A 26,871-nucleotide genomic window follows, 5' to 3' on the forward strand; every position below is an offset into this window, starting at 1 on the left:
GTGCTGGATAAAATGGGACAGGCTGCATTTACATGTACACATGAATTCAGGATCAGCTACATTAGAAAAATTGCTAATGACACACTATTTGAATAATCAGACACTATAATATGGCAAGGAATTTGCTTAGGATCATGAATACTTTCATATAATTGTCCAGCGAGTAGATAGATAGATATGCTGACGAAGTTAGGCCAAAATAGGAAGTGATAAGAAATCACAACTTGGACCCTGCAATTCGATAATTGACACGCAGGGCCTTCTCGGCCTCGACTTTAGCTGCCAGTTGTTGCCTCAGTAGTGGGACGCGCTTCAATTCCATTTGAGCCACTTGGGCCTCATGAACTTCATCGGGACCCTAGATTTCACAAAGATTGCGTCACCTGTAAGCCCCTCTCGAAATCCTTCACTCTTTGATGATACTTGCAGGTAGCACTCACATCAGCCATTCTCAATGTCCTCACAGCCGCAAACATAGCGGCCAAAGGTTGATCTTGACTAACCCCTTCACCACCATGCACTTGAATCGCTCGATCGATTATAGCATTGACAACCTTGGGTACTTGCGCCTTGGCCATTCCTATCGACTTCATCGCTCCTTTGGCTTTGACCAGATCAATCTGATGTGCGGCTGAATAAACTAACAATCGGATTCCATCCAACTCGATACGCGAATATGCAATTTCTTTTGCTGTCGCCCCGTGTTGGTAAAGTTGCTTGCCAAAGGTCATCTTGCGCGGATCCGTCACTCGAAGTAGCATTAGAGATATCGCGCGTTCCGCAATACCGATTGATCGCATACTGTGTCGTAGGGAGTTGTGTTTAAAACTTTGGTTTCCGACGACAAAAAAAAGCTTTACTGTGGAAAAATATCTACCAATGATGAATTCTGCCTGGGCCAAGTCGGGATTGAACTATTTCGAATCCTTTCCCCCAATCATACACCAAGTTTTCAATAGGCACCCGAACATCTTCATACAAAACCTCGAAATGTCCTTCGGGTGCACTTTCATCAAAGCAAGAGCAAAATTCAACTGTCATGTGTAAACAGCCGATGCACTAAAAACTCAGACTGAACTCATCATAGCCAAACACTTGCATCGGGCGTATCAGCTTAACGCCAGGCGTACCAGGAGGTACAATGACGATTGATTGCTGAGAATGCTTGGGGGCAGAAGTGTCTGACTTGCCCATGACCAAATGAACAGCGTTGCGCGGGTCACCCGCACCCGAGATCCACCACTTGCGACCGTTGATGACAATCTGCTGCCTAAGAAGGAGTTGCCGTAGATCAGAGAGGATCACTGGTTATATTTATGCTTTTTTATTTTTGGCCTTACTTTTCCCGATCAAACATTATGCTAGTTTGGATGTTTGTCGCATCAGATGATGCCACTGCAGGCTCAGTCTGAATTATCGTGCCGTTGATACCTCAATTGTTCTTTATTGGACTTAGGTAGAAGTCGGAGAGACTCACCATTGCAAAAGAGCTACGAGTTTGGCCATTCATGAGCGGCTTGAGCCACTTTTCTTTTTGTTGCGGAGTTCCATAGCGTGCCAGGACTTCCATGTTCCCTGTTGCGAGTTTTTTCCAATGTTCGAGCCACATTAAAATCAGCAAAACACACTGGAAATTGATTTGATTACTTGCCAGTATCGGGAGCCGAGCAATTCATTGATTCGGGAGCAATGCGGATGGCATGTCCCATCACTTCGGCCATCACCGCATATTCTAAGTTCGTCAGCGGTACACCTAACTCAGGGCTAAATGTTCAAATAGTTAGACGTGTTTCTGGTAAGAAAGCTAGATAACTTGTAGGATTGATTTAAATAATTGATTTCAAAACTAAAATGCTTACTAGTGTGCCTTGGAGAGAAATAGATTCCAGAGCCCTCGAGAGCGGGCTTTTGATTTTAAATCTTCCATTATTTTCGGCACAGTGGACCATCTCTTTTGCGGATCGGATGAGATTTGAGCATGGTAGATTGACTCAGCGGGAATGCATTCATTCTGACCAGAAACCAATTTAAACGGATGGAGGTGGGGTTAGTGTATCAAGAAAGGGAACCTGAAAGTCAAGTAATATTAATACATACCTCCACAAACTCAATCACTTTTTCCAACTTCTCTTTCCCGAACGGTGTGAAGTGAGGCTCGATTAAATGCCAAGTTCTGAATGGGTAGTATGGCGAAAAAAAAAATTCATCAGCCGGATGGTTTTACAGTATTTTCTTTGATAGTCAACTGCACTTACGACTGAGGAATAAAGCGAGTGATTGGATGGGATGTCATTGTTGCCATTGGTGGATTGCATGAGGTCATTGCCCCACATCTTCTGCGAGGCGAGTGAGCCGGCTTACGGTCCCCGGTGATGTCAGCACTCGGGGCTCCAGCTTAACGGGTTACCCGGGACCGAGTGATTGTTTCCCACGAAAATGTCGCCACCCCTCCCCTGTCAATGCCCGCACATTCCCAACAAATTATGTCCAGCAATACCGGTCGTCTTCCAATTCTCGCCCTCGCTGTAATCGGGAAAAAGGGCCAACCACTATACGTACGAAACTTTGCGTCCCCATCGGGCGGCGATGCTGATCTCAAGTGGCACTATGCAGCTCATGTGAGCTTAGACGTTTTTGATGAACGAGGTAAGTATTTATTCAAATAGAAACAGCACCAGATCTTCCTTATTTTGACCGTTTATATTATACTATTTACCAATAGATGCATTACCTACAACGTTGGTGGACTGTTACTTTGGTCTATTGTATGCGATGGAAGATTACGCATGCTATGGCTATCAATCAAACACGAGAATCAGATTCGTTTTGTGTTTACCGATGAAAGACACCTTAATTAAAGATACTGAAGTCAAACTGGTAAGCTCTCAGTTCACCACCCATTGTGAGAAGCGCGACTGCCAGGACATCGCTGACTCGAAACCACTCAATATCATACCCACAACTACGCTCAACGAAGGTGTTCAAATCTTTACATGCCGCGTACATTCAACATATATGCAATCCATTTCATCAAATCCCGATCGATAATCCTAATCCCAATGCCACTACTCCAACAATCAAGAGCAAAGCCTTCGATCAACAGATCAACCGAATTGTTGGTCTATAAACAAGTGGATCATGTCGACTTACTTCCTCGGCCCCATCTGCTTTCATAATGCCTTTTTCCATCTACAGACGAGCGACTTTGACAAAAAGCAAAAGTTTTCCGAACAACGAAACAAAAACAAAACAGTCGAAGTGGATATCATCTTCTGCGGGGTGAGATTTTGACATCCTAGTCGATCCTTTTTTATCATTATATCGGGTATAAATCCGACACCAAACTCGAGCAAAACCATCCACGGTCTTCCCAATACACCCGCTTATCATCCCATAAGATACAGTCTACGCAATTGATCTAAGAAGGATTGATCGATTCCGTTGAATGAGATTAGGTTGCATCAAAGTAGCAGGAATGGACACGTGTGGTCTTCTCATCTTGGTTTGTCACACCGTGATCGGACGGAAGAGGCGATCTGGATGAGAAAGTAACTAGATCAGAAGAAGGCTCACGGGTCCTGAAATGCTCATGATGACAACCTAAACAATTAATGAACAAAATCGTTCATCCATAAATTTTGTGATTGCTTGCTGAGGACTTATCGATTTGGGGTACTAATTTCATGATATGCTGTGGCCACTGGAAGTTGTTGATTGTCTAACAAACAATTCAACTTTAACCAAGATTAAGGAGAAAGAGGCAATCTGATTGTCTACACTCTTCTAAAAATTTCTTGCCATCTGAATGACCTGTTTATTTTTTAGAGCTTACAATCATCAGGACAGATACGTGGCTAACATTTGTTTTTCCGTCTATCTGCTTTCCCACGTGTTCTCAGAATGAAGGGTAGCTTCGAGACCAATATGTAGGCGTGCGTACTTGATCCGATTTTCGATTGCGTGTATTTCGAGAGTTCCCTGGTGAACGTCAAGAGACTACAGATTGTGATCACAATGTTCGTTCTCTGATTTATAACATACATATTCTTATTTTTTCATCTCCGATAGAAACTGCAGCCACATCGATATCTGAGTAGCTCAGCAGATGCCACCCATGCAGGTGCTTGGCAATCCCATCTTCCTTAATTTCATGCAAGTACTTGGCAATCACGTCCTTAATTTCATAACTACTTGTTGTGCGGGTGCCAGCATATGTAGTCCGCTATTGAGTTAATTGTGTTTCCAAGCCCACACACAGTTGGGGTACTTTTATCTTTGGTTTGCAACATACAAGCAAAAAAGCTGTAGCTTAGTACTATGTGTTGCACATACATAAACACCTCGTGAAATGTTTGCATTGCGATGGTTTCAGAACTTGGAGAAGGAGGGGAAACTATGGAAAGATATGGGCTCTATACTTTAGAACAGAAAGTACATGAATAAAGTTTGAATGTTATGTCAAGACTGGTGAGAGGGATAAGTTTGATATCCATTGGATTGGTAAAAAGGAGCAAATGACTGAGGCGCAGGGGGAGGAGGGTGAGTCAGAGATTGCCCATGAGGTGGTGGTGGTAGTGGTGGTGGTGCGGGAGTGGGGGATGGGCGAACATAAACGTTGCCAGGTACGGCAGAGGAGGGGCGCGGAGGATTGTGGAACGGGTTGTTGTACTCAGGATATTGTTGGGCACGGGGGGATGCAAAGCCAGGTGCAGGCGTGGTTGAAGGCGGCGGGGCATAAGACGGTTGATAGTACATTTGGGATGGATGGCCAGGTGGGGGAGGCAATGGTGCGGGCATGCTAGAAGGGGCTTGTTGAAGATGGAAGGGTTGATATTGTAGATGTGGAGGGGGCGGAGGTGGGGCGTTTTGTAATTGATAAGAGTTGTTGTTTGAAGCTAGGTTTTCGAGTGAAGGATTGTATGCCTGATTGTGTTGATGGACTTGATCTTGATGATGTGCGGGTGGGTAAGAGTAAACACTTTCTCCACTCGAGTTTGCCCGTGTTGGGGATTGAACTACTTGAGGTTGTTGGGTCGGGAAGCCAGCTGGGGACTGTTGATATCCGCTTGGCGGGATCGGTGGGAACGGCCGACCGCTTGAGGCTCCGAAGACCTCATGAATTGGCACTGGGGTTTGACCCGGTGGTGGTGGTGGAAGGTTGAAAGGTGCATGGCCAGAATGTTGCACTTGTGAGAAAGGTGGGTTTTGAGGAGGTGAAGGTGGGTAATGACTAGGTTGCTCGGAGTAGGGTAGATGCTGAGGCCGATTAGCCATGCTCTGCTGATGAACTCCGTTCGGAAGGTTGTTACTCTCAACATATTGAGTCGGAGGTGGATACGCAGGAGCGCTATTGGGGATCACTGTGAATGAATCAGATGGTCAGTAGGCTGTACAAAGGCTTGCTCTCCGATAAAAGCTGACCTGGCGCGCCATTGGGTGGATGATCGAAATTTTCAGTATATTGAGGATAGTTTGCAGGTAGCTGCTGTGCTGAAACGATACCCTCATTCGAGTAGGGTTGCCCCTCTGAGGAAAGGTTGTGTGAATGCCCCCAAGCAGAAGCTGGCCGATGAACACTGTCTCCGCCAGGGACCGGTAAGGGACGGCGGGCTGGGAATGCAGGTCTTGGAATGCCCGAGGGCTGAGAAGGTGCCGGGAAATGGTCAGGGTATGATTGGGGGGCAAATGGAGTGTTTGGATGATCGTGAAAGCGGTCTTCTGTGTGGTCGGTCGTATGGACAGAGGAGCTAGCTGAATGGGTTTGATGGGTTCGGTCGCTGGGTTGGGGATGAGAATGTCCTGAGAAACTGTGTCGGTGGTGGCGCGGTTGGGAAGGGTGTTGGTGAACCTGTAACTCGGAGGGCGTGGTCTGAGGCATATGAACATGATTGTTGGCCGATGGTCGAGCGGAGAGCGATAAAGAATTTAAAGAATTGACGAGATGATCTGTTCGATCACGTGATTGATTACGCGAGGACGAGCGCGACGGTGAGCGGTCGCCCAAACCAAAATCTGGAGTTGGCATACTGAGTGAGCCAGTAGAACGCTGCCGAGAATTAAGACTGGCATCTCTGGATGTAGAAGGTTCGCCAGGTAATGGAAGATGGCCACTAGACATTGGACCAGACATCGGTCTTCCAGCTCGCAGAGCAGCAGGAACAGAAGCAGGATTGATTTTCTTGACAGGGGTACCTAGGGGCGATGGTGTTCTTTTCTCATTCAACGGGCTACCTAGTGAGACTGCTTGGATTGATGCTTTGGTCGGCCGTAAGCCCGATCCGGGAGAAGAAGCCTCAAAAACGCCAGCTCTCGTTGGACCAGTTGGTGTGTGAAGTTTTTCGGGCGGTGGTTTCTACATAAGATTTCGCGCAGCCAGAGGAAAAAAAAACTGTTGCGTGAGTACATTGTGCAGTTGGTAACTCAATTGAATCAGTTTTGGAACCGTGCATGCTTACCGCAGAATAGAAAGTCATTTCAAGATACACTTCCCCTTGGTATTTGCCTTTGTTTGTGACGGTAACCCAATCATCAAACTCACCTTTCTTCAAGGTATCTGTCAGGTCAACTTTTCCTTCGCCAATCAGATTGGGATCTCTGGGGTCGTCCGCATAGACAGCCACGCGCAGTTCTTTGACACCGGCAGAACCAGCTGATCCGATTGGAGGTGCGTTAGATTTGACCGGAACGATCCCACCGGTGGCCGTCGTCGAGACTGAGGCAGAAGCCATCGCATCCTTGGGATTATCGTAAATATCAAATCGAAGTTCATCATCCCAAACTGGATGCTGACCGCCGCGTTTATCGGTCTTAGTCCTCTTGCGATGCGATAAATAGGTACAAGTTGCGTAAGGGTCTTGCTTCCTGAATGAAAAAGGATGCAGGAAATCATGGTAAGAAGGAATTCAGCAAGTAAAAATTTAGAAGAATAAAACTGTGGTATCTTACCCAATCCTTTGCTTGTTTGGTAGATTCCGCTGAGAAACAAAACAACACGACGTGCAGAGTGAGATAAACGCCAATTTGAGATGAAAAAGGAAGAGTATCTAATCAGAGGATGGGCCTACAGCCTTTAGGACGACGACAATCAATGTTCCAAGTGGTCCGGCCATCGGTTATGGGATTGCGCGCCGAGTGAGATGATGAGCAGATGGTGGGAAGAGCTTGAGATTTGTTCAAGACGGAAAACTGAGAATCGAGGAACCTGTGTAAAACTTCACGTGACAGCTCAATCAGTCCTCGGGGGAGCGTGGCGACCTCCGGAGGACTTGTGCCCAATGTCCCAGATTTGGCTTGAGGCTGCCCAGCCAATTGTCCAAATTTCCTTTTGAACCCATGTATCACCTGGTACACCTCTGATTTCCTCACAGCCTCTTTCACCTTTAGAATCAGAATTTGTTTCTACCTACACCAAGGGTGCACTAAAAGTTTTCGGATGTGGTCTGAAAATAATCCGCTGGTTTGTGGAAATATTATGAGGAAAACAGGGAAAGATATTTTCGAAGCCCCTTTGAAATATTTCCTCCCATTTTTATTATTGAAATCAAACTTTTCCCCGATTTCTGTGGGAAACCAATTTCCTAAATTTATGGAAAATATTTCAGAAACCACTCAGAGTGGTTTCTGAGATATTCTCAAAATATCTCAAATGCAGATGCTGTGACTCATTCCTGGCGACGTCCGTACTGAATGAGCTGGAAAATATTTCAAAGCCGGATTCAATCCGGCTTTGGAATATCTTTTTGCACCCGTGGTGTACATATTGTCTTTCCCGTTAATCTTGGACCTGGCACCCTTTTTTTATGGATTTATGCAAGAGGATTTAAAAACTTGAAATTGGGTTTCTGCTTTGGATGTCTCACGGCCTTCATGCTCCCTGTCAGGTCAGAAAGCGGCCAGGTTCTTGCTTGGCCCCTCTGTTGGAGCAGAGGGCGATGAGTCGGACAGCTGAGGGATGGGTCCCAGGGCCTGCAAACTGCCCTGGTTCTGAATATGAGCTTGGATTTTCACTGGATCTACTCCAACATCATCTACTGGAGAATGGTGGCTCTGAGGGTAATTTCCGGTGTTGGCCTTGTCTGACAGATGTCAGAATAAAACCCCGGAGAAAAAACAACTGTATGTCTTATGTCAATACCAAGTCAAGGCAAAAGAGGTGCAAGCTTTTTGGTAAAGACAATATTATCATGTTTTGAAAATAACAGCTACCCCCATCCCGTAAAAAATTGGATGTAAATTGGATGTAAAAAAGCCACCTGAGAGCCTATATCTGGCCCAATGTACCCCAGATAGCCTGCCTGCCCTAAACATATGAAAAAAATATTTGACATCATATTTATGTATTACCAATTTTTTTTGCCACAAGCCACTTACAGTGGTAATTCTGTATTGACAAGAGACCTGTCATTCTTAATTCAATACTGGAAAACCCCGTGAGAGTGTGTCCAACCTTGAACTTTGGATGATCCAATGGCTTCATTGCATTGCTCAAGACAACCTCTCGCAGGAATAACGGCTGAGTCGTGAGTTTGTGACAAAATTAATTGAAAAAACATTTACAAGAAAGCTGAGAATCAGGGCTACAACATGGTATAGGAGGCTTTGAATTTTATGCTGAGAGAAATGATTAAAAGAGATATAAACACAAATATGTTTTTCTGTGTAAATTTCTCTCAGCCTCAGGCAAAGATTGGGACTTTAGTCCTAAGCCTCTCCTTCCAAGACATTTTGAGCCTCCTTGAAGAGGCTTAGTTAAGCTTGGATCCATACCTTCACCAGCCCACTCCAACAGTTGGCCTAACAACCAAGCTTAACAAAGCCTCTCCAAGGAGGCACAAATTTTCTCAAAGGAGGCTTACCTCTAATGTCACATCATTGGCCTCACAGACTCAAGTTTTTCTTGTAAAAAACAGTTTATTTTTTAAAAAAATTATTTGAAAACTGTAGTTTGCGGTTTAAAAATTGACTCCCAAAAGTTCACCAGGACCCAAAATTGGTCCAGGAGCTTTTTTGGAGTCAGAATAAAAATTCTGCTTCAGCCATGTTAGAAAAGCTTGTGGGCTCATGTGGCTGAAAATGATTTCTGCATTTCAGCCACAGGCCTGTACAGCTTCACTGTACAGGCAGTTGAAACCCCTTTGGGCGGCTGGGTTAGCTTGAGGAGGGTGCTGGGCTGGCCATGATGGCAGGGAGGATGTGCAGTGAAGGGCGAGATTGACATAAAATCACTCCAGGATTCCAATGGTACAACTCTTGAGGCCCCAAAGTTAAAAACAAAGAAACTGGATTTTTCTTCTGATGGCATGCCCCTCCAACAAAATCCTATGCAAATGATATTGTGTTGAATATACCATCATAAGGGCAAATCCACATTGTCTTCATCTTTTCAAGACTCTCAAAAGCTCCAAAAAATAACAACTGATTCAAAAAGTTAATGATAGATACCAACAACTTCCAAGACAAACCCCAAAAGACAATTGTTGTCCTAGAAAACCATTGTTTTAAACTCATTGGCGAAGCCCCATGAGCAACCACTGATCATTGGAAATAGTCATCTGACAAATGCCTTAATCACCCAATCACCAAAAATAAGCAAATCACCACCTCCTCATATTTCAAGGCTTCAAACACTTTGAATATATGGGAAAACAGAAATGAGAGAGTTATTTCTAGGGTGCTACTGGATCTTTCTCTCAGCCCCAGCTCATTGTAAGCAAGAAATGGCACTTCCTCGCCAATGGTTGCTGTTATTCTTCTTACAACAAACATCAGTTACTGCAAGCATATTTGTTGAGCACAACTCACAGCAGGGGAGAGGTGCATGGTCCCCAACTGGCTTTGACAGTCTTGATCAAACCAAGCTAAAAAGGGCAGTTCAGACGATAAATTATATTAATTGATTCATTCAATCTTCTGTTTTTTTTAGTAAAAAAGAAAGATTCAAGTGGCCGCATGGGTTTGGTAACAATACTCAAGATAAGCTGAGGTGAGGAATATTTGATACCAAGCTACACGCTTTTGACTGTTCTTTTGTTGTCATTCGTAATAGTTGCCGTGATCATTTTCCGATCCCCGATATCATAATCTTCGGATGACCATCGCTGAAGCAGCTCCTCCCTGTTGAAAATTTGTCAAAGGATTGTAAATCAAAAATCAGAATTTACGGTAATCGATGAAGAGAGAAAAGAGATGATGAGGGGTAGCGGCTGACTCCATTGCAAACACCAGCCACGCCATATTCGCCTGGCTTCAAGGAATGAATCAAGCTGACGACGATTCGACAACCGCTGCTGCCGATAGGGTGGCCCAAAGCGACCGCTCCACCGTTGACATTGACTTTGTCGGCTTTGATTCCAAGGATTTTCATATTGGCGAGGGCGACGACGGAAAAGGCTTCATTGATTTCGATTTTCGACATGTCTTCGAACTCCAAGCCTGCCTTCTCTAATGCCATCGGGATCGCCAGAGTGGGTGCGATAGGGAAGTCGATCGGCGCACAGGCCGCCTCGGCATAGGCTGGTGATACGTAGTTTTATGTTTTGATTCTTGAGCCAACGGAAACCCTTGAAAGACGAGTAAACAAAAAATACAAAGTGATGCTGCTTACAGATGATTTTAGCCAGCTTTTTGGTTCCCCTCAATCGAGCTTCTTCAGCCGTCATGAGTACGACAGCACTTGCCCCATCGTTTAAGGTGGATGCGTTGGCGGCTGTGACGGTGCCTCGTTCCTTTTTGAAGACTGGTTTCAATGTTCTGAGCTTATCAAACTTGACATTTTTATATTCTTCATCCTCGGAAACGATGGTGACTTTATCCGATCGTTTGTCTTTTATCTCGACCGGTACGATTTCGTCTTTGAATGCCCCAGCTTCCCAGGCTTTCGCGGCCCGTTCGTAGGATTCGATCGCATAGTCGTCTTGGGCATCTCTTCCGATCGAATGCTTCAGCGCCGTCTCCTCGGCACAGGATCCCATGTGGATTTGGTTGTAAGGGTCCCACAACCCATCCTTGATGATTGCGTCGGATACCGAGAAGTGTCCAAAGGAGTTTCCTCGAGGTAAATAGAAGCTGTTGCAGAGTTTCGATCACAGTTGCAGAGTAAGAGGACAAAGCTCGTTTAAGCTAGCTATCTCGCACAAGACTAGCACCACTATGATAACAAGTTCAAGGCGTACGGAGTGTTACTCATGCTTTCCATTCCACCAGCGACCATTATGGTGCGGTTGCCGCTCTGTAAGTTCTGAGCAGCGAGGATGATGGCTTTCATCCCACTTGCACACACCTTATTGATCGTCGTGGCTTCAGTCGATTCGGGACATCCAGCACCGAGGGCGACCTGACGGGCAGGACTCTGGCCAAGGTTGGCCTGGAGCACGTTTCCCATGTAGACCTCCTGGATGTCGGAAGGCTTCAAGCCAGATCGCTGGATGGTAGCCTTGACGACTTGAGCCCCTAATTCGGTCGCTGACAGCGCTTTCAAAGAGCCCGACATCGAGCCCACCGGTGTACGGCCAGCCGCGACGAAGACGACCTCGGGGAGCTTAGTGTACGGCGAGATGTCAGGGCAGGCAGTTAACTGTGGGGCTGAGGGTGAGATGGCCATTTGGAAGAATCTTCGAGTGGCGATTGGGAGACGAATAGGCATGACGGCAAGTCGGGTGGGGGAATAAGAAGGGCTGTATTGGCACAGAATTTTGAATATATGCAACACCAGCAGAAGTACAACATGACCCCTGCCTGGGTCGGAGAGCTGTGTATGTAACTTGCTTGACTTGCCATCGTGTCCACTCTCGAGCAAGCTCATTAACCAGCAGCGCATGTGTGCGCTGGGATCATCATCCCTCCCTCCTTTCTCCTCGCCCCAAGAACTCGGCAGCTAAGAACCATGCTTTGCTGAACAATTGGATAGCCCAGATTGCCAGTAGGAAATTGGTTGGGGCCCAGATCATTCCAAGGCAGCATTTCCAGTGACACCCTCCAAATTGCTCCTCTTCATCCTGTATTTCTCAACCGAGCATCCTAGTCTGTAGATATGTATATTCCCAACATCTTCTATCCAAGCGGGTAATTCATGATTATTCAGACGTTTGGAAATGTCCACATGTCTTGGGTTAGTTAAGCTTGCCCGACCCCCCATGAAGCCGAGGGATTTATGAAAAGACCTGTTTGGTCTGCACGGCTCAAGGGCGTGTTGTTTATGGGCACACGTATCATTAAGATTGAAGACAAGGGAAAATATTGGGAGCAAGCATCAAATATGGCCCAGGAAAGCCTCTATGGAACACAATAACCAAAACGTATGAAGTTTGGGTCAAAAACCCAAAAAAGGTACCCACCCCAGATGTATGAATGGCTACTTTGGCCGGTGAAGGTACTGGAGGACTTGCCGCCAATTTAGAGAACACTGTGCATTGGGTGTTTAGACAGAAGAGGTCTGAGCGGCACATGAAATGTGTTGGCAAGGTATTGTGTTTTGAATAATTCTTGGACAGTTGAGCGATCCCCCCCTCCATCACAAAAACATCAACTTCACTTGATGTATTCCAAAAATGGGGTTCACCCACAGATTCTGCTCATATCCAACTAATAGTGCCTCCCAGACCCCAAAAGTGTAGCTTTTAGACTTTCCACTGTAGAACTAGTCGTGTAAAAATGTCCAAGCTTTTTTCAAAACACAATACATAAATCTCTTGCTATCCACCCCTCATAGAGAATCTCTCTAAACCCGGGGCAGGTCGGCTTCCGCCGGTGGGTGATGTATTTGTGTAACCATCCTGCCTTGAAACCTGCCAAGGAAGGTATGGGCAGTTTTGGGGAAGCATTTACTAACATTGCAGCAAGATTGTTCAGGAATGATAATCAGTCATGACCGTTGACACTGACAGCTTGGTCCACTTTTATAGCCTTAAGGATGACGGGATGATCCAATTGAAAAAAAAAAAAAAAAAAAACTCAAAGACATCGTGTTGCCTCACTCGTGGGCTTCCGCATGAATCCGTTGGTCAAGAATTGAGGTGCAATTGAAAGTTGTTTCAGGCTCTCTCTTGATGAGCACAAGCAGATAACGACGACATATCTCATAAGATACAACACGAGGCAGTCAAGAATGATCGAGCCAGCCATAATAGTACAGCGTAGGTTACCAAAACTACACGAAAGAAGAGAGCCAGGAGGAAAGAACACGTCCAGCCAAGAAGAACACAAGGCGCTTTAAGGACTGCGAATGAAGGATGAACGCGGCTAGAAGGAAGATTGCTATAAGCACCTGATAGCAAACATAAACGCCTCCCGAAAATAAAGCAGCCATCAAGAGAGAACTACAGCCAGGTATTTATGAGTTCAGACAGTTTCTTGAGAGTTATAACTGCATGATCTGGTGGGTTTTTATAGTCCGGTACATTTGGCGATGTGAACATGGAGCGTTTCGGAAGACCTTCAAAGACAACCCGATGACGGGTTACACCGTGAGTGGATGAGTGAGTAGATATAAGCCTTCCCCCCGAAAATCCCGTGGATTCGACTTACCAGTAGTACCTCCATTGACTATCAAGCGAGCGCACCGGTCGAGGTGGTAATTAGGCTTCCGATAAGCGTTCTGGAGACAAAGTCAAGAGGATCGATGGGGGGGAGAGAAAGCGTACCAGAAAGGGCAATACTGGAGAGCAAGAGGGTGGATGGGGTTGAGCATCCCGCCAGCTGGCCGCGGAATGTACATATTGAGGATGGGACTCACCCAGCGCGGTTGGCCAGGTTTGGCGGGACTCGACATGATGGCGGACGGGGAGATGGGTGGAGGCTTGAAGGATCCGGAAGATAGAGATGAGTGCAATGTCTCGCGGAGGCCTGACGTGAGGCCTCGTGAGAGTCAGACCACCATCACTCACGGGAGAGAATACAGCTGGGTCTGTTGGCGATTGAGAGCGAGACGGGTGTGCCTCTGATGAGTGCAGAACGGTGTTCGTTGGCGTGACTGGAGACGGTCAAGAGCAATATATATAGCAGGTGGTTTGGAGTGTGTCCAGTGTCGACCAGACGGAGCCAAGCAGCTGATGGGCCGAGTATTTATAAGATCCAAAGCCCAGCTGGCCCAGCACTCTCGATGCCTCCCTTCGTCACTCCCCCGCCCAGCCCAAGTTCTCTTGAATCTTGATGAAGCTGACGGCAGAATGTATTATTTACATAAATATTTTGTTTTATGCGGAGAAATATTCTCCAGCTTCTCGTTTGAGTTCGGGCAAAGACCGAGAGATATGAAAGTTTTACATATTTATTTATTTATTTCGATACGGACAAACTGAATTGCGCTGTAGGCCCACTCTGAGAGCGCTTCATAGATCCAAAGTGCGTCTCCAATCGTCGTCGTGCCAGTGGCCAACCGTTTGGAGAATTAAGTGATGTGGATGCGAGATGGGAAGCAAACAAGCCCAACTGCTTGATCACTGGCTTTCTTCTCATCGAATCACCGTTCATCCTGCTTGATTCCAACAGCGCCGCGCTGGTGTGACCGAGTAAATATTTACTTCTGCTATCGTTTATGTATGCCCTTCTGTGGAAGGGCGGTGCTAGTGTATGAAGATTCGACGGTCAGCTGAGAATGCTGGCTGCAAGTTGATAAGAGTCAACCGCTCGATAGATTAGACTCTGCCTCCTCCATATTTTTCGCAGTCCTCGTTGGTGAGCTGTGTTGTATTTACATATTTATTTACCCTAAACGTTTTTTGGGACTCAACTACCAAGTCACAGAAATGGGGTTGCTGATAAGAGGAGTGCCCGTCTGGGCGACGAATGCAGGCGCTGCGGCTGATCAAAGCACAGCCTGCAAACGGCTGAAGGCCCCGTGATCCTTGCCGGTGAGCAGGTTCGTCGGTTTCAGGCCATATGCAGAAATAAGAAGGATGATTTGCTATCTAAGCTCTCTCGATCTTCAGGCTGCGGCTCCGTTCAAACCTAAGTTGCTATGAGCCCACCCCATGACCTCAGGGGAGCTGTTACATAACATCTGACCTGGCCTTCAAGAGCGCGGTTTGGGCGGGAGGGGGAGGGTATCTGACTCTCTGGGGCCAGAAAGCCATCATCTGGTTACATCAGGATGCAGACTGGAGCATCGACTGGGAATCCACAAAACAGGTAATACTCATGTTTCGTTCAATGATCAGTTCCGGGTACAAAACACTTTTTTTCGTTCATCTCCATTGTCGTGTATTCATACACACAACAGTCCAAAAGTTATTTGCGAGCCCTTCCATTTTTTGATATCATGGTAGTGGTATTTTCAGGGGGGAGTGGTGGATGGAGAGAGGGACTGGAGGGCATGGCCGTACGCGGCTCTGAAGCTGCGTGTTTGTGTGTGTGTGTGTGATGGCAGTCAGCTGGAGGGCAGATTGGAGGGAGAGGGAAGGGGGACGGACTCGAGCAGGGCGCTTGTGGATTCGATGAGCATCCGCAGTCCGCGGGAGCAGTACTTGAGCTCGAGCAGATCGTAGGCTGAGGGAGAGCCAGTCAGCCAGAGATCTTGAATGGGCATGTCAAGAGGATGGGGACCGACCGGAGACGAGGGCGTCGATGGCGTAGACGATCCGTGCCCACCCGAGCCGATGGAGGGCGTGTTTGGAGTGCTTGAGGGAGGCCTTGCGGGCCCTGTTGAGTCTGGTGTCGGCGGCGATCTGCTCGAGCAGCAGCGGGGGCTGGGGAGGGTGGTCGTGAGTGGTGCGGAGGAGGCGCTTGTTGTGCCTGATGGACTGCTCGGTGTCGGCGAGGGCCTGGCGGGTGGAGCGGCCGAGGTGCCAGAGCGCGGCTTTATCGAGCGAGGAGCGGGCGTAGTGGAGGATGTTGAGGGCCAGGTTGGCGAGGTTGGTGGCCGTGGAGAGGAGTTTAGGAGGGCTCCTGAGCAGGCTGAGGTTGTCGAGCAGGGTGACGGAGATCTCGAGTGCGTTGGTGGCCGATTCGATGGTCGATCGGAGCTGGTTCTGGTTCTGGTGCTGGTTCTGGTTCTGGGCTGCTGGTGGTTCGGTGGTGGTGGTGGTGGTGGTGGTGTGTGTGGTGGTGGTGGTGGTGACTGTGAGTGGGATGAGTGGGAGGGTTCGCTGGATGGCGGATAGGCTGATGAGTGTGATGAGGATGGTCCTGGTGGTCCTCTGCTGGCGGGGTGTGCGGCTGAGGTAGATGAGCCATCGCAGGCTGGATTCGAGCAGTCTCTGTGGGGTGGTAGTTAGCAGGGTGTTGAGTTTGAGTGGTAAGTAAATATACTTGCGAGCAGCTTGTCCCTGTCCTGGTTGCTGGCGAGCAGTGTGCGGAGTGCGGCTGATGGGGCTGCTGCTGCTGGGCTGGGAACGAACTGGGAAAAAAGATGATCGGTGAGCTGGGGCAGACTGGGCCATGCTCCTGCTGGCTGACCTTCGAGTGCATCCTCGTCTTCACCAATGAACAGACGAAACTCCTCCAGGGAGAACTCCAGTCAGCAGCACCCCCACTCCACCACACTCACAGCAAACTAACCAAACAACTAATATGTACTAACACAAAACACCACCCCAGCCTGCTCCTCCGCCACCTCCGCCGAACGCCCACACCCCCAGCCAACACCCCCAGCAACGATTTCCAGATCAAGCTCATTCACCCAGCCAGCACCACCCCCACCCCAAACACAGCAACACCCACAAACACCACCCCCACAAACCACTCCAACAGAACACCCCGAGCAGCAGCAAAGCCTCTTCGACCCGCTGCCCCATCTCCCCTCCAGGCTCCGCCAGGCCACCCTCAAGCTCGTCCCGCCCCCCAACTTCGGATTCATCGAGGGCTCGCTCTTCAGGGCCGGCGAGCCCGCCGAGCTGAGCCTCAACTTCATCCAGCGCCTCGGCCTCCACTCCCTCCTCTGGCTCGCCCCACACCCCCCCAGCCTCCAGTTGTCAGTCCCCACACACACACACACACACACACCCGCCAACCCAGCCAAGCCACACTGACACTCTCTCTTATGTAATCCAGCCAGGAGTTCCTGCTGCTCCACTCGATCAACTTCCACGACCTCGGCATCCAACACGCCGCCTCGCTCGATGCAGTCACCGAAGAGGCCGTCACCCACGCCCTCCAGCTCATCCTCAACCCCTCCATCTACCCGCTCATGTCAGTCCTCACTCACCCAAACACAGCGATCGCACCTTACCCAAGCGCTTGCTTTCGTAGGATCATGTGTGGAGGCGGATCCCATCGCACCGGCACCGTTGTCGGCTGTCTGCGCAAACTCCAGGGCTGGAACCTGGCCTCGATCTTCGAAGAGTATCGCAGGTATGTCCAGCCACCACTCTCCTCCTCCTCTCTATCGCCACTCACTAACACACACACTCTCTCTCTTTATCAGATATGCAGGCGCCCAACACCACATCATGAACGAACAATGTAAGACCATCTCCTCAAGACTTCCATCATCATCATCTCTCTAACTGCTCTTCCCTCTACAGTCATCGAGTTCTACAACGTCACCAGACTCGCTCACCGCCTCACCCTCGACGAACCCAGCCACACCCACCACCAAGCAGCACTCAACCATCCCCACCCACAACACCCCACCCCCTCGCCCTCCGATCCTCCTAACCATCCTCGCCAGCAGATCTACAAAATCGCTACCCCCTCGGGCCTACACCTCCAAAACTAACCCCCATCTCACAAAACCCCCTGTTTCCGTCTGCCCTCACTGAAATCCAGCCCCATACATTCTAACCGCAATGAGAACTCAACTCGAGGGAATCATACTTCAAAAAGCTTGGATTGTACCAGACTTCAAAAACTGAAAAGCCCCCGGGTGCGAGACAGCCGGCTCCGAAGGAGGAACTCACCAAGCAACAAGGTAATTTGGGTGTGGCTGGGATGCACGATGTACTCGCAATATCTTGGCCGCAAAAGCTCTATGTTTCTTTGGAGCAAGCTCTGTGATTAGGCATGAAGCCTGGGCATCTCTTCTGCCCTGCTTGGATGCACCACACCAGGAAAAAAAAAAAACAAGGTTCCCTTGGCAGCAAGTGACATTTGAACAGCTCTGGCTAGGCATGGCAATCAGGCAGGTTTGGGCTGCAAAATAAATGGGCGGCTCAGGCTGGGTCAATTTTACTCAAAATGCTACCTGCCTCGAACCTGTTTGGCTAACAGGCTGCCCGCGGGCTGCTGTGGTGTTCTGTAAGGACATGTGAAAAGGTATTATGATAGTACAGTTACATACAGGTGGAACTGATTACAAGAGGAGGAGATAATCTTACACAACAGTTACAACATTTACATACATACACCCTTTGGCAGCCACAGCGGATTGGACAGAAGAATACACAACATGGATACAAGGACGAGGGAGGAGGAAGGAAGGAGGACCAGAGAGAGGCTTTGACCCCCAAAATTAGGGTGGGCAGTTACATTATCAAGTTATCCATTAATTTCATTGGTAAGTTAGATTTTGGTGGCCTATATCTTTGTTTATTGGCAATTCAAATAAAACAAAGCTTTATGTGGTTATAATGAATCATTTTTTCAACTTTGGAGACACAGGCTTGACCTCTGTAAAAAATTATCCCTGAAAAGAAACCTGAAATTAGTTATCCAACCAAATATAGTTACAGATAACTGAATTTTTGACCTAGATTTAATGATTAAAAAGCAGCCAGTGAGCCAATATGTAAATACAATGAATATATGTTAGGAGGATGGACAGGGACCGGACCTGCAGGGGGAGGTCGCCTAGGTCCAAGCACGCAAAAGAGGGAGCCCAGCTGGGCCTGAAGAGTCAGGGGCTAGATTATGAGCTATTAGGTTCAAGACCGGGCTCATGCGCCAGTCACGACAACCTTCATAATCTAGCTTCTTGGGACTCACCTATCCCCGCACAAAGACTCTTCCCAAACCCTCTCTCCTCCATCTCCCTGAAACACATCGGCTCTGCACCGACTTGTTTCCTTTTTCATGCTTCATCAGTTACACTATTGAATTCGAGTTCCTTACATCGCATTTTCCTGAAGAACATGGTCAAAGAGATGGTCAAACAAACAAACAAAAGACTTAACAGAACACCCGAAATCCAAGTTGAAGCACCAATCGACAAAAGTCAGAGAGGTTTACCAATTTCTACCATTGATCCGACGCGCAACCCGACCACGACGCAAGAGAACTTAAGTAGTTAGTTCTCTCCTGCGAGGAATTCAAGCAACCAAAGTAGCTGGTTAGCGCTGATACATATTTGTTGTACGTTGCATCTTTATAGGAGAGGCTCCTGGGAAAGAGATTGCTTTAGGCCACGATACAGATAGTGAAGATAGCTTTAAGGGTTAGTGCATCCTTCTCAAAGTTGCTGAGTTGTGATTAGCATAGATAAAGTCAGTCGTAATTAGCTCGATGTGATATTGATTATGAATCATATTTCTTTGGATTGTAATTTGCTCGACCACATTTAGAGATCCCTAATCCGTCAAAGGATGGTCTGGATTGAGACACGGCGGCTAGATACAAAGCCATTTTGTCGAACTTGCCGTTGATTGTCGAACCAGGAGCGGTTTCGGTGACAGAACCACCCAAAGAGTTAAATGCAGTTAGTTCACACTGCAAGAAAAACTCTAGAAACTGCTTGCAGTTGAGATGCAAGAGCTCAAGGCAAGCTATGCCTCATGCATGAATCAAGCACTGGTTGATCCCATGCACATTGCCTAATTTATGCAAGAGTGAGTCTAAGGTACAAAAAACTGAGTACAGGAGTTGATACCTGTGCAAATTCCCCTTTCATGTGAAAATTCCCCTTTCATTTGCACATACCCCTTTCATGTGCACATATCCCTTTTGTATGCATTCACCTTTCATAATGTGTACATAGCCCTTTATGTGCACATACCCCTTTCATGTGTGTATATCCCTTTCATGTGTGTATATCCCTTTCATGTGTGTATATCCCTTTCATGTGCATGTATCCCTTTCACAATGTGTACATACCCCTTTCATCATGTGTTCATGACCCATTCATGTTTACATGTCCCCTTTGAGTTTTTTACATCCCTTTCAATACCCCTTTCATCATTCAGGTTTACATACCCCTTTGATGTTTACATATCCCTTTCATGTGCAAATACCTCTTACTGCACATACCCCTTTCATGCATGAATACCCCTTTCATGCATACATACCCCTTTCATCATGTGCACATATCCCTTTTATGTGTTTATACACCTTCTCACATTCCCCTTTCATGCGTACATATTTCTTTCATCTGTACATATCCCTTTCATGTGTACATACCCTATTTATGTTATTCTGGCTGAATTAAATGGCACATGGAGCGTTAATAAAAGAAAATAAAAGGGTGCTCAGGGGGATGCTCATTTGCCTCAACCTACTGCATGAGCACTACAGCATGTTCAACATTGAAATGGTGAACAAGGTACACAGTGAAGGTGTGCCAGCACAGAATTTGGGTGCTTGACTCCAGCTTGAGCCAATCTTTGATTGAAGCTTGCTGCATCTCAACTGCAAGCAGTTTCTAGAGTTTTTCTTGCAGTGTCAACTGCCGCTGTGGTCATCGATTCCTCGACACCTCCAGAAGTCACAACCATAGTTGAGGTTAAGGCTATGCAAGATAAGACGGATTGCCAAGAGATTTGGGAGAGAGCGACGGAGGCCTTCGCAAAAGGCAACAAGAAATCAACAGACTTCTTTTTGCGTCTCTATGGGAAGATGGATAATGCGACTTCTTTGACCGCTCCAGACAAACCAGACATCCTTTGGTCTTCATCAAGCGACACAATAAATCCTGCAGTCAACGTTGCTAAGAGATCCGCTGATAAAACAACAATTGTGTTCATCAAAGGTTCTCTGCCCAATCACTTCAATGTTGGGTTCACTCCGTACTTCAATCATAACATCAGAGAATTCAGAGGGCCGATTCCGTTGACCATTTTTGATAAGAACTGGCAATGAGACGCAATTCATTACTACACAAACAGAAGATCTAAAGGAGACGAAAAGGACGGCAATTACATCGGTTACGAGTATCCCAATGAATGGACGCAGACTTTCAGCAAGTGGACGACAAACCACCAAAACTTCTATATAACCTTCAAAGATATGTACGGTTATACTGAATTTGCAAATTGGATTTTGTTACATAAAGAAAATGTTGACAAAATCATTGGGGAAGAAGGTTTTATGACGGCTTTTTGATATGATATGATAATACGTCAGAATGCCTTTTCTTATCAAGTAACGACTTCCTTGGGCAAAATCTCAGCGGTAGACATTTTGATTTTTAGGGAGGAGGTCAAGCGTGAGGCTTGGAGAATCACTTTAACTTTGGGCGAAAACGACTTGCCTGATAACCCTTATGCCATTGGAGGAGAAAAGTTCGGATACGATCCAAATACGGGTAAACAGCGTGTGAAATCTAACAAGCCAGTTGAAGATCACGCAAAGCCGGAATCTACTTCTAATCGCGGTAGAGGTGGCTATAGAGGAAGAGGCGACAGATGGGGACAAGATAGGTGAAACTCTGATTATGGCGGCTATGGCGACTATCATCATGAAGAACCTTTCAATAAGCAACCTAGAGATCACGGATACAACAACAGTCAATATCACGGAGGCAACGACTATGGCGGTCATCAAGGCGGTTATAATAGAGAGTGCGGTGGATATAGAGGAGAGCAAGGTCCCTCAAGGGGTTTCAAGAAGAAAGACAACGCTTCTTCTGCTAAAGGAAAAGACACTTAGTGGGCTCTTTTCTCCATGTTTCTCTGGTGATCGAAATTTTGTTCTTTTTGGCGGTCTAGAGCCTTTTTTCTTTTGACAGTCTCGATTTATTTTTGTTGTCATTCATCAAAATGATTTGATATTGCGTTGTGCACCGTGGAGTCAACTTCATTCTTGTTGTGTTTGATGAATTAAATTCTCTTATACACAGTAATAATCTCAGCTCGTTGCAGCCGCAAGCTTCGGTGAACTCGCTAGATTCCAATAAAATCGACACCTGTAAATTTATAAGCATAGCAAGCTTACCAACCGTGATTAATTGTGAAATGAACTTACACAAGTGGGAAGTTGCATTGAGAGAAAATAAATTGCTACCGGAATATGAAGACGTACTTCAAGGCTTCATGTTTGGGTTTGATCAAGGGATACCAGATCATAACTTAGAAGGTTTAGACTGCTTTACCCCAGACAACCACGCATCATCTGAGAAGGCAAAACCAAATATCAAGGAATCCATTGCGAAAGAGCTGCAGGCAAACCAAATGTTTGGTCCTTTCACCAAACAACAAATGACAGAAGCTTTTGGATTTTTCAGATCTAACCCTTTAGGTGCCGTGGTTAACAGCAATGGTGCTATTCGTCCAATTAATGATTTATCTTACCCTAGGAATGATCCACTGGTTCCTTCCGTGAACTCTTTCGTGGATAAGGCAAATTTCAAGAAAACATGGGATGATTTCAACCGTGTTTCAAAATTTTTCGCAGAAGATTCACGCCCGCTACAATTAGCTCTATTTGATTGGGAAAAAGCCTATAGGCAAATTCCGACAAAGATACGCCAGTGGAAGTATTTGACGGTGAAAGACTTCGATGGGAACTTTCTAGTTGACACGCGGATCACATTTGGGGGAGTAGCAGGTTGTGGATCCTTCGGTTGGCCAGCAGACGCGTGGAAGAACGTGATGATGAATCATTTCGAATTAGTCACCATATTCCACTGGGTGGATGATAATCTTTTCGTCAAAGTTCACGGAGGTGCCGTAACAATGGAAGAAGTTGTCAAGAAGTCCTCCAAACTAGGTGTCTTGACAAATGAAAAGAAATATTCACCGTTTAGTGATGAACAGAAATTCATCGGTTTTGTCTGGAATGGGGTTGAGAAGACTGTACGCCTACCAGATGGGAAGATCGAAAAGCGCCTGGACCAGATTAAGCCATATTTGGAGAAAGGAGCACGTTTCGACTACGGCAACGTAGAGGTTCTAGTAGGAAGGCTCAATCACGTGTCATACATATTACCCCATTTACGCTGTCACCTGAACTCTTTATACAGGTGGCTCATGTCTTGGCAGTACCGTAGGGCGTTGCGTGATACAACGCCGGACGTCCGCGCTGACCTGGAAGTGTGGAAATCGACCTTAGAGAACTTTGAACACACTAGGATAATAAATTATGGACCCCCCATCGACATCGGATGGGTAGGTGATGCATCAACGTCTTTCGGGGTTGGGGTGTTGGTAGGGAAGCATTGGGCGCAGTTCAAGCTCCACAACCCTAGCGACGGAGTAACTCGGATATCCTTTCTGGAAACGGTCGCGATACGCCTTGGGCTGCTGATGGTCCTACAGCTACGCAGTCAAAGAGGTAAATCTCTGGTGGTGTGGACCAATAATACGACGACCGAAAACGGAATCAACAATAAGAAGTCGAGGGACAAACCCTCGAACGCGGAGTGGATCATGATCAAAGAAGGAGTGGAATTGGTCGCAAGGAGGGTGTCGTCCAAGAATAATAAAGCGGATGCCTTATCGCGAGGGGTGCGTTCGGGTCAGGCGGTGAAACACCAGCTAGTCATCCCTATTCCAGCAGACCTGAAACACCTGTTATCACAAGTGATCTTTTTGATTTGAACTTGTCACCGCTACCCTCACATCTAGTTACATGTTCTTTCCCACTCGCGTGCTTCCCTCTCACAATGAAATCAGCTTCTTTCATTTTTAAAAGATTTCACTTCCTCGGGTCACACCCTTAAGGAACCCTCCGAGCTAGACATCCTGGTGCTGCGAGGTTGGGAATCAAATACCCTTCGCAGCTACAACTCAGCAGTCGGGAGATTCCTCTTGTTTAAACGAGGATTGTCGTACACTTGAATCTTCCAGCTACTACGGAGGGCATCTACCATTTCTGCTTGTGGGCAGGGAAGAGGGTAGATGCCACGTATCCCCAAGAGTTTTGTTCCGTGACACTCGGGAAAATACCTTCATGGCTTGAAGGCTTGGCACCTCTATCACGAAGCAGCGTACCCACAAGTTTGCGAGAGAAGATTAAAACTGATTCTGGAGAGCTTGGCCAAACGAGACGCACTCCGCGCGAAACAAAAGAGGAAGAAAGCCGTTATGGTTTACGACCTTATCGAGCTGACAGGCGAACTCTCAGGCGGGGATGATTTCGGCCTAGTGGGCCGATGGGAATCGGCTTGTTGCAAGCTTTACATTAGGGCGTACTCTGTGGACGAGTTTGCTAAGACTATCGCAGCTTTTGAGGTTCTAGACAAGCATAGATGACCCTAGAAGAATCATATTTGATAACTCTTCTATACATAGGTGTCTGGCGTCCCGGGGAATTGAGGGTCGAAGTGTGGGGGTTCGGCAGGCTCAGGCTTCTCCCTGAGTTATGGGCATAGCCCGAACCCTTTCTCCACTTAGACCAAGGGTAGCCACTCCCACTCATTCCTCTTTGCTTCAGGAGGAGGGCCGTCGAGCTGAGTTACTACACACCCAGGGGCTCCTTCCGAACAGGTCGCGACGCCCTGCAGGTAGTAAGCCCTCAGTACACTCGAGGCTCTCCACCGAGACCCAGACGCCGGCCCCAGTGAAAACCTACCAAGAGGAAGGGACCACGGGGGCCTACGGGATGACCACGTGCTGCGACAGCCGCAGTAAAGGCCATTCCGGAAAAGTGTGCAGAGACAGACGAATGGAGACGGCTTGGACTATCAAGCAACACAAAGATACAATAAAAACTCTATTGCGCATCTCTACAGCTTTTTACAGTCAGTTGCAGCCAGATTTTCATCTGGATAACTGCCCACCCTTGCGGGCCAAATCCTGGAAAGGAGGAGTATTCTAGTTAGGTGCAGAGTGCATGGAAGGTGGCTTGGTTACATAGCAACACATTCTGAAGGATATGGAAGGTGGCTTGGGTACATAGCAACGCATGACATCAGGCAGTGCAATACATGCAGGCAGATAAGGTGTACAAAGAGTGTCACGGCAGCATAATTCTGTGCAGGTGTACATATGCTGTGCAACTGAAATCTCCTGCAGCTAAATTCCCTCAAACACATTCCCCTGGAGCTAAAATCCCTCACTCTTCAATATAAAAGGAGCTCTTCTCCCCCCCATAATTTCTCTTTTTCCCCATCAAACTATAGAGGTCTGGTCACATATGGTAGTTTAGCAGTAGTAGTCTTGAGTAGCGTAGAGTCAGTCAGTCAGTAGAGTGTTAGTGCAGCAGTAGAACCAACAATCAACAACCAACCAACCAACAACCAAACAATCAACAACCAGCCAACCAACCAACCAACCAGCCAACAACCCATCTACATATAACTAAAGAAATGGCCTCTGAGGGCCAAAAAAACCAGTTCAAATACCTGTCATGTGAGTAACGCCGGCGTCGGTATGCAAGTAACACCGGCGTCAATACTTTTTTGTATTAACCGCGTCCGTTCCTTCTGAATTGACTCTGCTTGAATGGACTCCTGGTGCGACTCTCTGAAAGGATTTGGTAAGAGAGTTTGCTCTTCTGCTTGAACAGACCAGCAACTCCATTAAATCAGACTCCAGAGTCATGTTGTCAAGTCTGTTCAAGCAGACTCATCAAGCGGACTTGGTGATCAAATTTCACCAAGTCCGCTGTGGTGTTCAAACCAGTACAGGCCCTCAAGATCATCAAAATCCTGAATCCATCAAGATCAGAAATCCCAACAGCAAAACTGTTCAGCCTCAAGATTCTCATCAAGCCCCTCATTCTCAATATCCTTCAAGATTTATCCTCAAGATCTCTTTCCCCTTATTTTTCTTTATGCTCTTTTTCATGTTTCTTGGTCCTAACACATGAGTCATGTGGGTTTTGTTTTGGTTGTTTGTGTTGTTTGTTTTTCTCCTTTGCTCTTTCTGTTCCTTTCCTTGGTTTCTTCCTTTCTTATTATGGTTTGTTTCTTGTTTGAGTGTTGTGGTGTTTCTTCCTTTTCCTCTTTTCTTGTTTGATGTTTGTAGTTAGGGATGTGATGACATGTCCTGTGACATGTCACTCCCCAGAGTCCAAGTTCGAGTTCGAACTTGGAGGATGGGACGGCATGGGACTTGCTCTGATCCAAGAGAAATTTCATCACCCTTTTCTGATCCGCTGGCAGTATCCCCAGCACTATTCTTGATCCTTTATCTCTGATCCTGATCCCTTATCATCATCTGATCCTCAACAAACCAACCACCGCCGACGGTATTCCATCCCCGTCGTCTCTCAAAAATCCCCCCCCAACGCTATCACTTTCTGATCCTCATTGCTCTTCATCCGGACCACCACGAGGGCAGCCTCAACAGCACCTTTCCCCTCGACGCTCTGCCTACCGCCTGGCACGGTAGGAGTTCCACACCGCTCAACCATATTGCTTGAATGGACTCTTATCACACATCAATAATCAATCCCGTTCAAGCAGATTGCTCAAACGGACTCTTACAGACACCAGTTCCATTCAAGCAATGTTAAACTGATAATTGATCTGCATGAATTCAGCAATCATAAGACCTACATAATTCCCCTCATCATATATGCTTGACAATCCCATCATCATCATCAACTTTCACAGTCTCTTCATTCTCAACAATCCCATTATCATCAATTCTTGCCCTCCCATCATTACCAGAAATATTCACATTCCCATGTTCTTTTTCTCTGTGGCAGGAGCACCAACATTCTATTTATCAGCCTCAAGATTTTCCTCATACTCAACAATCAAATAATCCAAATCATGAGTGGTCTTCATCCCCAAATTTCCATCAACATTGACAACAGACCCCTGCATACACAGTATCATCAAAATCATGAATCTCCTAAAAAATTCAATTGTCACACACAAAACCAATCTAAACACAGTATCAT

The 26,871-nt window shown here is 46.8% G+C and overlaps 7 protein-coding genes across 7 annotated transcripts; 2 read left to right on the forward strand and 5 right to left on the reverse strand.

The window, feature by feature from the left end:
• Positions 1-217: 217 nt before the first annotated feature.
• PtA15_18A14 (uncharacterized protein) lies at positions 218-2,323 on the reverse strand (the record flags this gene model as incomplete). Its single annotated transcript, XM_053164660.1, has 10 exons — positions 218-358; positions 441-801; positions 878-1,006; positions 1,079-1,270; positions 1,341-1,408; positions 1,478-1,575; positions 1,652-1,764; positions 1,860-2,011; positions 2,098-2,173; positions 2,256-2,323. 10 exons carry the CDS (start codon positions 2,321-2,323, stop codon positions 218-220), a joined length of 1,398 nt encoding a protein of 465 aa, XP_053028514.1.
• A 136-nt stretch (positions 2,324-2,459) lies between these two features.
• On the forward strand, positions 2,460-3,127 carry PtA15_18A15 (uncharacterized protein; the record flags this gene model as incomplete). Its single annotated transcript, XM_053164671.1, has 3 exons — positions 2,460-2,646; positions 2,723-2,877; positions 2,978-3,127. The coding sequence occupies 3 exons, from the start codon at positions 2,460-2,462 to the stop codon at positions 3,125-3,127; spliced, it is 492 nt and encodes a 163-aa protein (XP_053028515.1).
• A 1,331-nt stretch (positions 3,128-4,458) lies between these two features.
• On the reverse strand, positions 4,459-7,109 carry PtA15_18A16 (uncharacterized protein; the record flags this gene model as incomplete). The annotated part of the gene is made up of 6 exons (XM_053164681.1): positions 4,459-4,518; positions 4,609-5,360; positions 5,422-6,352; positions 6,456-6,861; positions 6,946-6,974; positions 7,065-7,109. 6 exons carry the CDS (start codon positions 7,107-7,109, stop codon positions 4,459-4,461), a joined length of 2,223 nt encoding a protein of 740 aa, XP_053028516.1.
• A 2,965-nt stretch (positions 7,110-10,074) lies between these two features.
• On the reverse strand, positions 10,075-11,641 carry PtA15_18A17 (uncharacterized protein; the record flags this gene model as incomplete). Its single annotated transcript, XM_053164692.1, has 4 exons — positions 10,075-10,113; positions 10,208-10,512; positions 10,604-11,064; positions 11,172-11,641. The coding sequence occupies 4 exons, from the start codon at positions 11,639-11,641 to the stop codon at positions 10,075-10,077; spliced, it is 1,275 nt and encodes a 424-aa protein (XP_053028517.1).
• A 1,672-nt stretch (positions 11,642-13,313) lies between these two features.
• Positions 13,314-13,765, reverse strand: PtA15_18A18 (uncharacterized protein; the record flags this gene model as incomplete). The annotated part of the gene is made up of 3 exons (XM_053164703.1): positions 13,314-13,429; positions 13,522-13,591; positions 13,730-13,765. The coding sequence occupies 3 exons, from the start codon at positions 13,763-13,765 to the stop codon at positions 13,314-13,316; spliced, it is 222 nt and encodes a 73-aa protein (XP_053028518.1).
• Positions 13,766-15,268: 1,503 nt separating this feature from the next.
• On the reverse strand, positions 15,269-16,401 carry PtA15_18A19 (uncharacterized protein; the record flags this gene model as incomplete). Its single annotated transcript, XM_053164714.1, has 5 exons — positions 15,269-15,323; positions 15,405-15,480; positions 15,542-16,190; positions 16,247-16,330; positions 16,390-16,401. The coding sequence occupies 5 exons, from the start codon at positions 16,399-16,401 to the stop codon at positions 15,269-15,271; spliced, it is 876 nt and encodes a 291-aa protein (XP_053028519.1).
• A 14-nt stretch (positions 16,402-16,415) lies between these two features.
• Positions 16,416-17,650, forward strand: PtA15_18A20 (uncharacterized protein; the record flags this gene model as incomplete). Its single annotated transcript, XM_053164726.1, has 7 exons — positions 16,416-16,449; positions 16,684-16,903; positions 16,984-17,121; positions 17,182-17,283; positions 17,357-17,394; positions 17,457-17,473; positions 17,603-17,650. 7 exons carry the CDS (start codon positions 16,416-16,418, stop codon positions 17,648-17,650), a joined length of 597 nt encoding a protein of 198 aa, XP_053028520.1.
• Positions 17,651-26,871: the final 9,221 nt, after the last annotated feature.

Source organism: Puccinia triticina, chromosome 18A (assembly GCF_026914185.1).
Source record: "Puccinia triticina chromosome 18A, complete sequence".
Lineage (NCBI taxonomy): Eukaryota > Fungi > Basidiomycota > Pucciniomycetes > Pucciniales > Pucciniaceae > Puccinia > Puccinia triticina.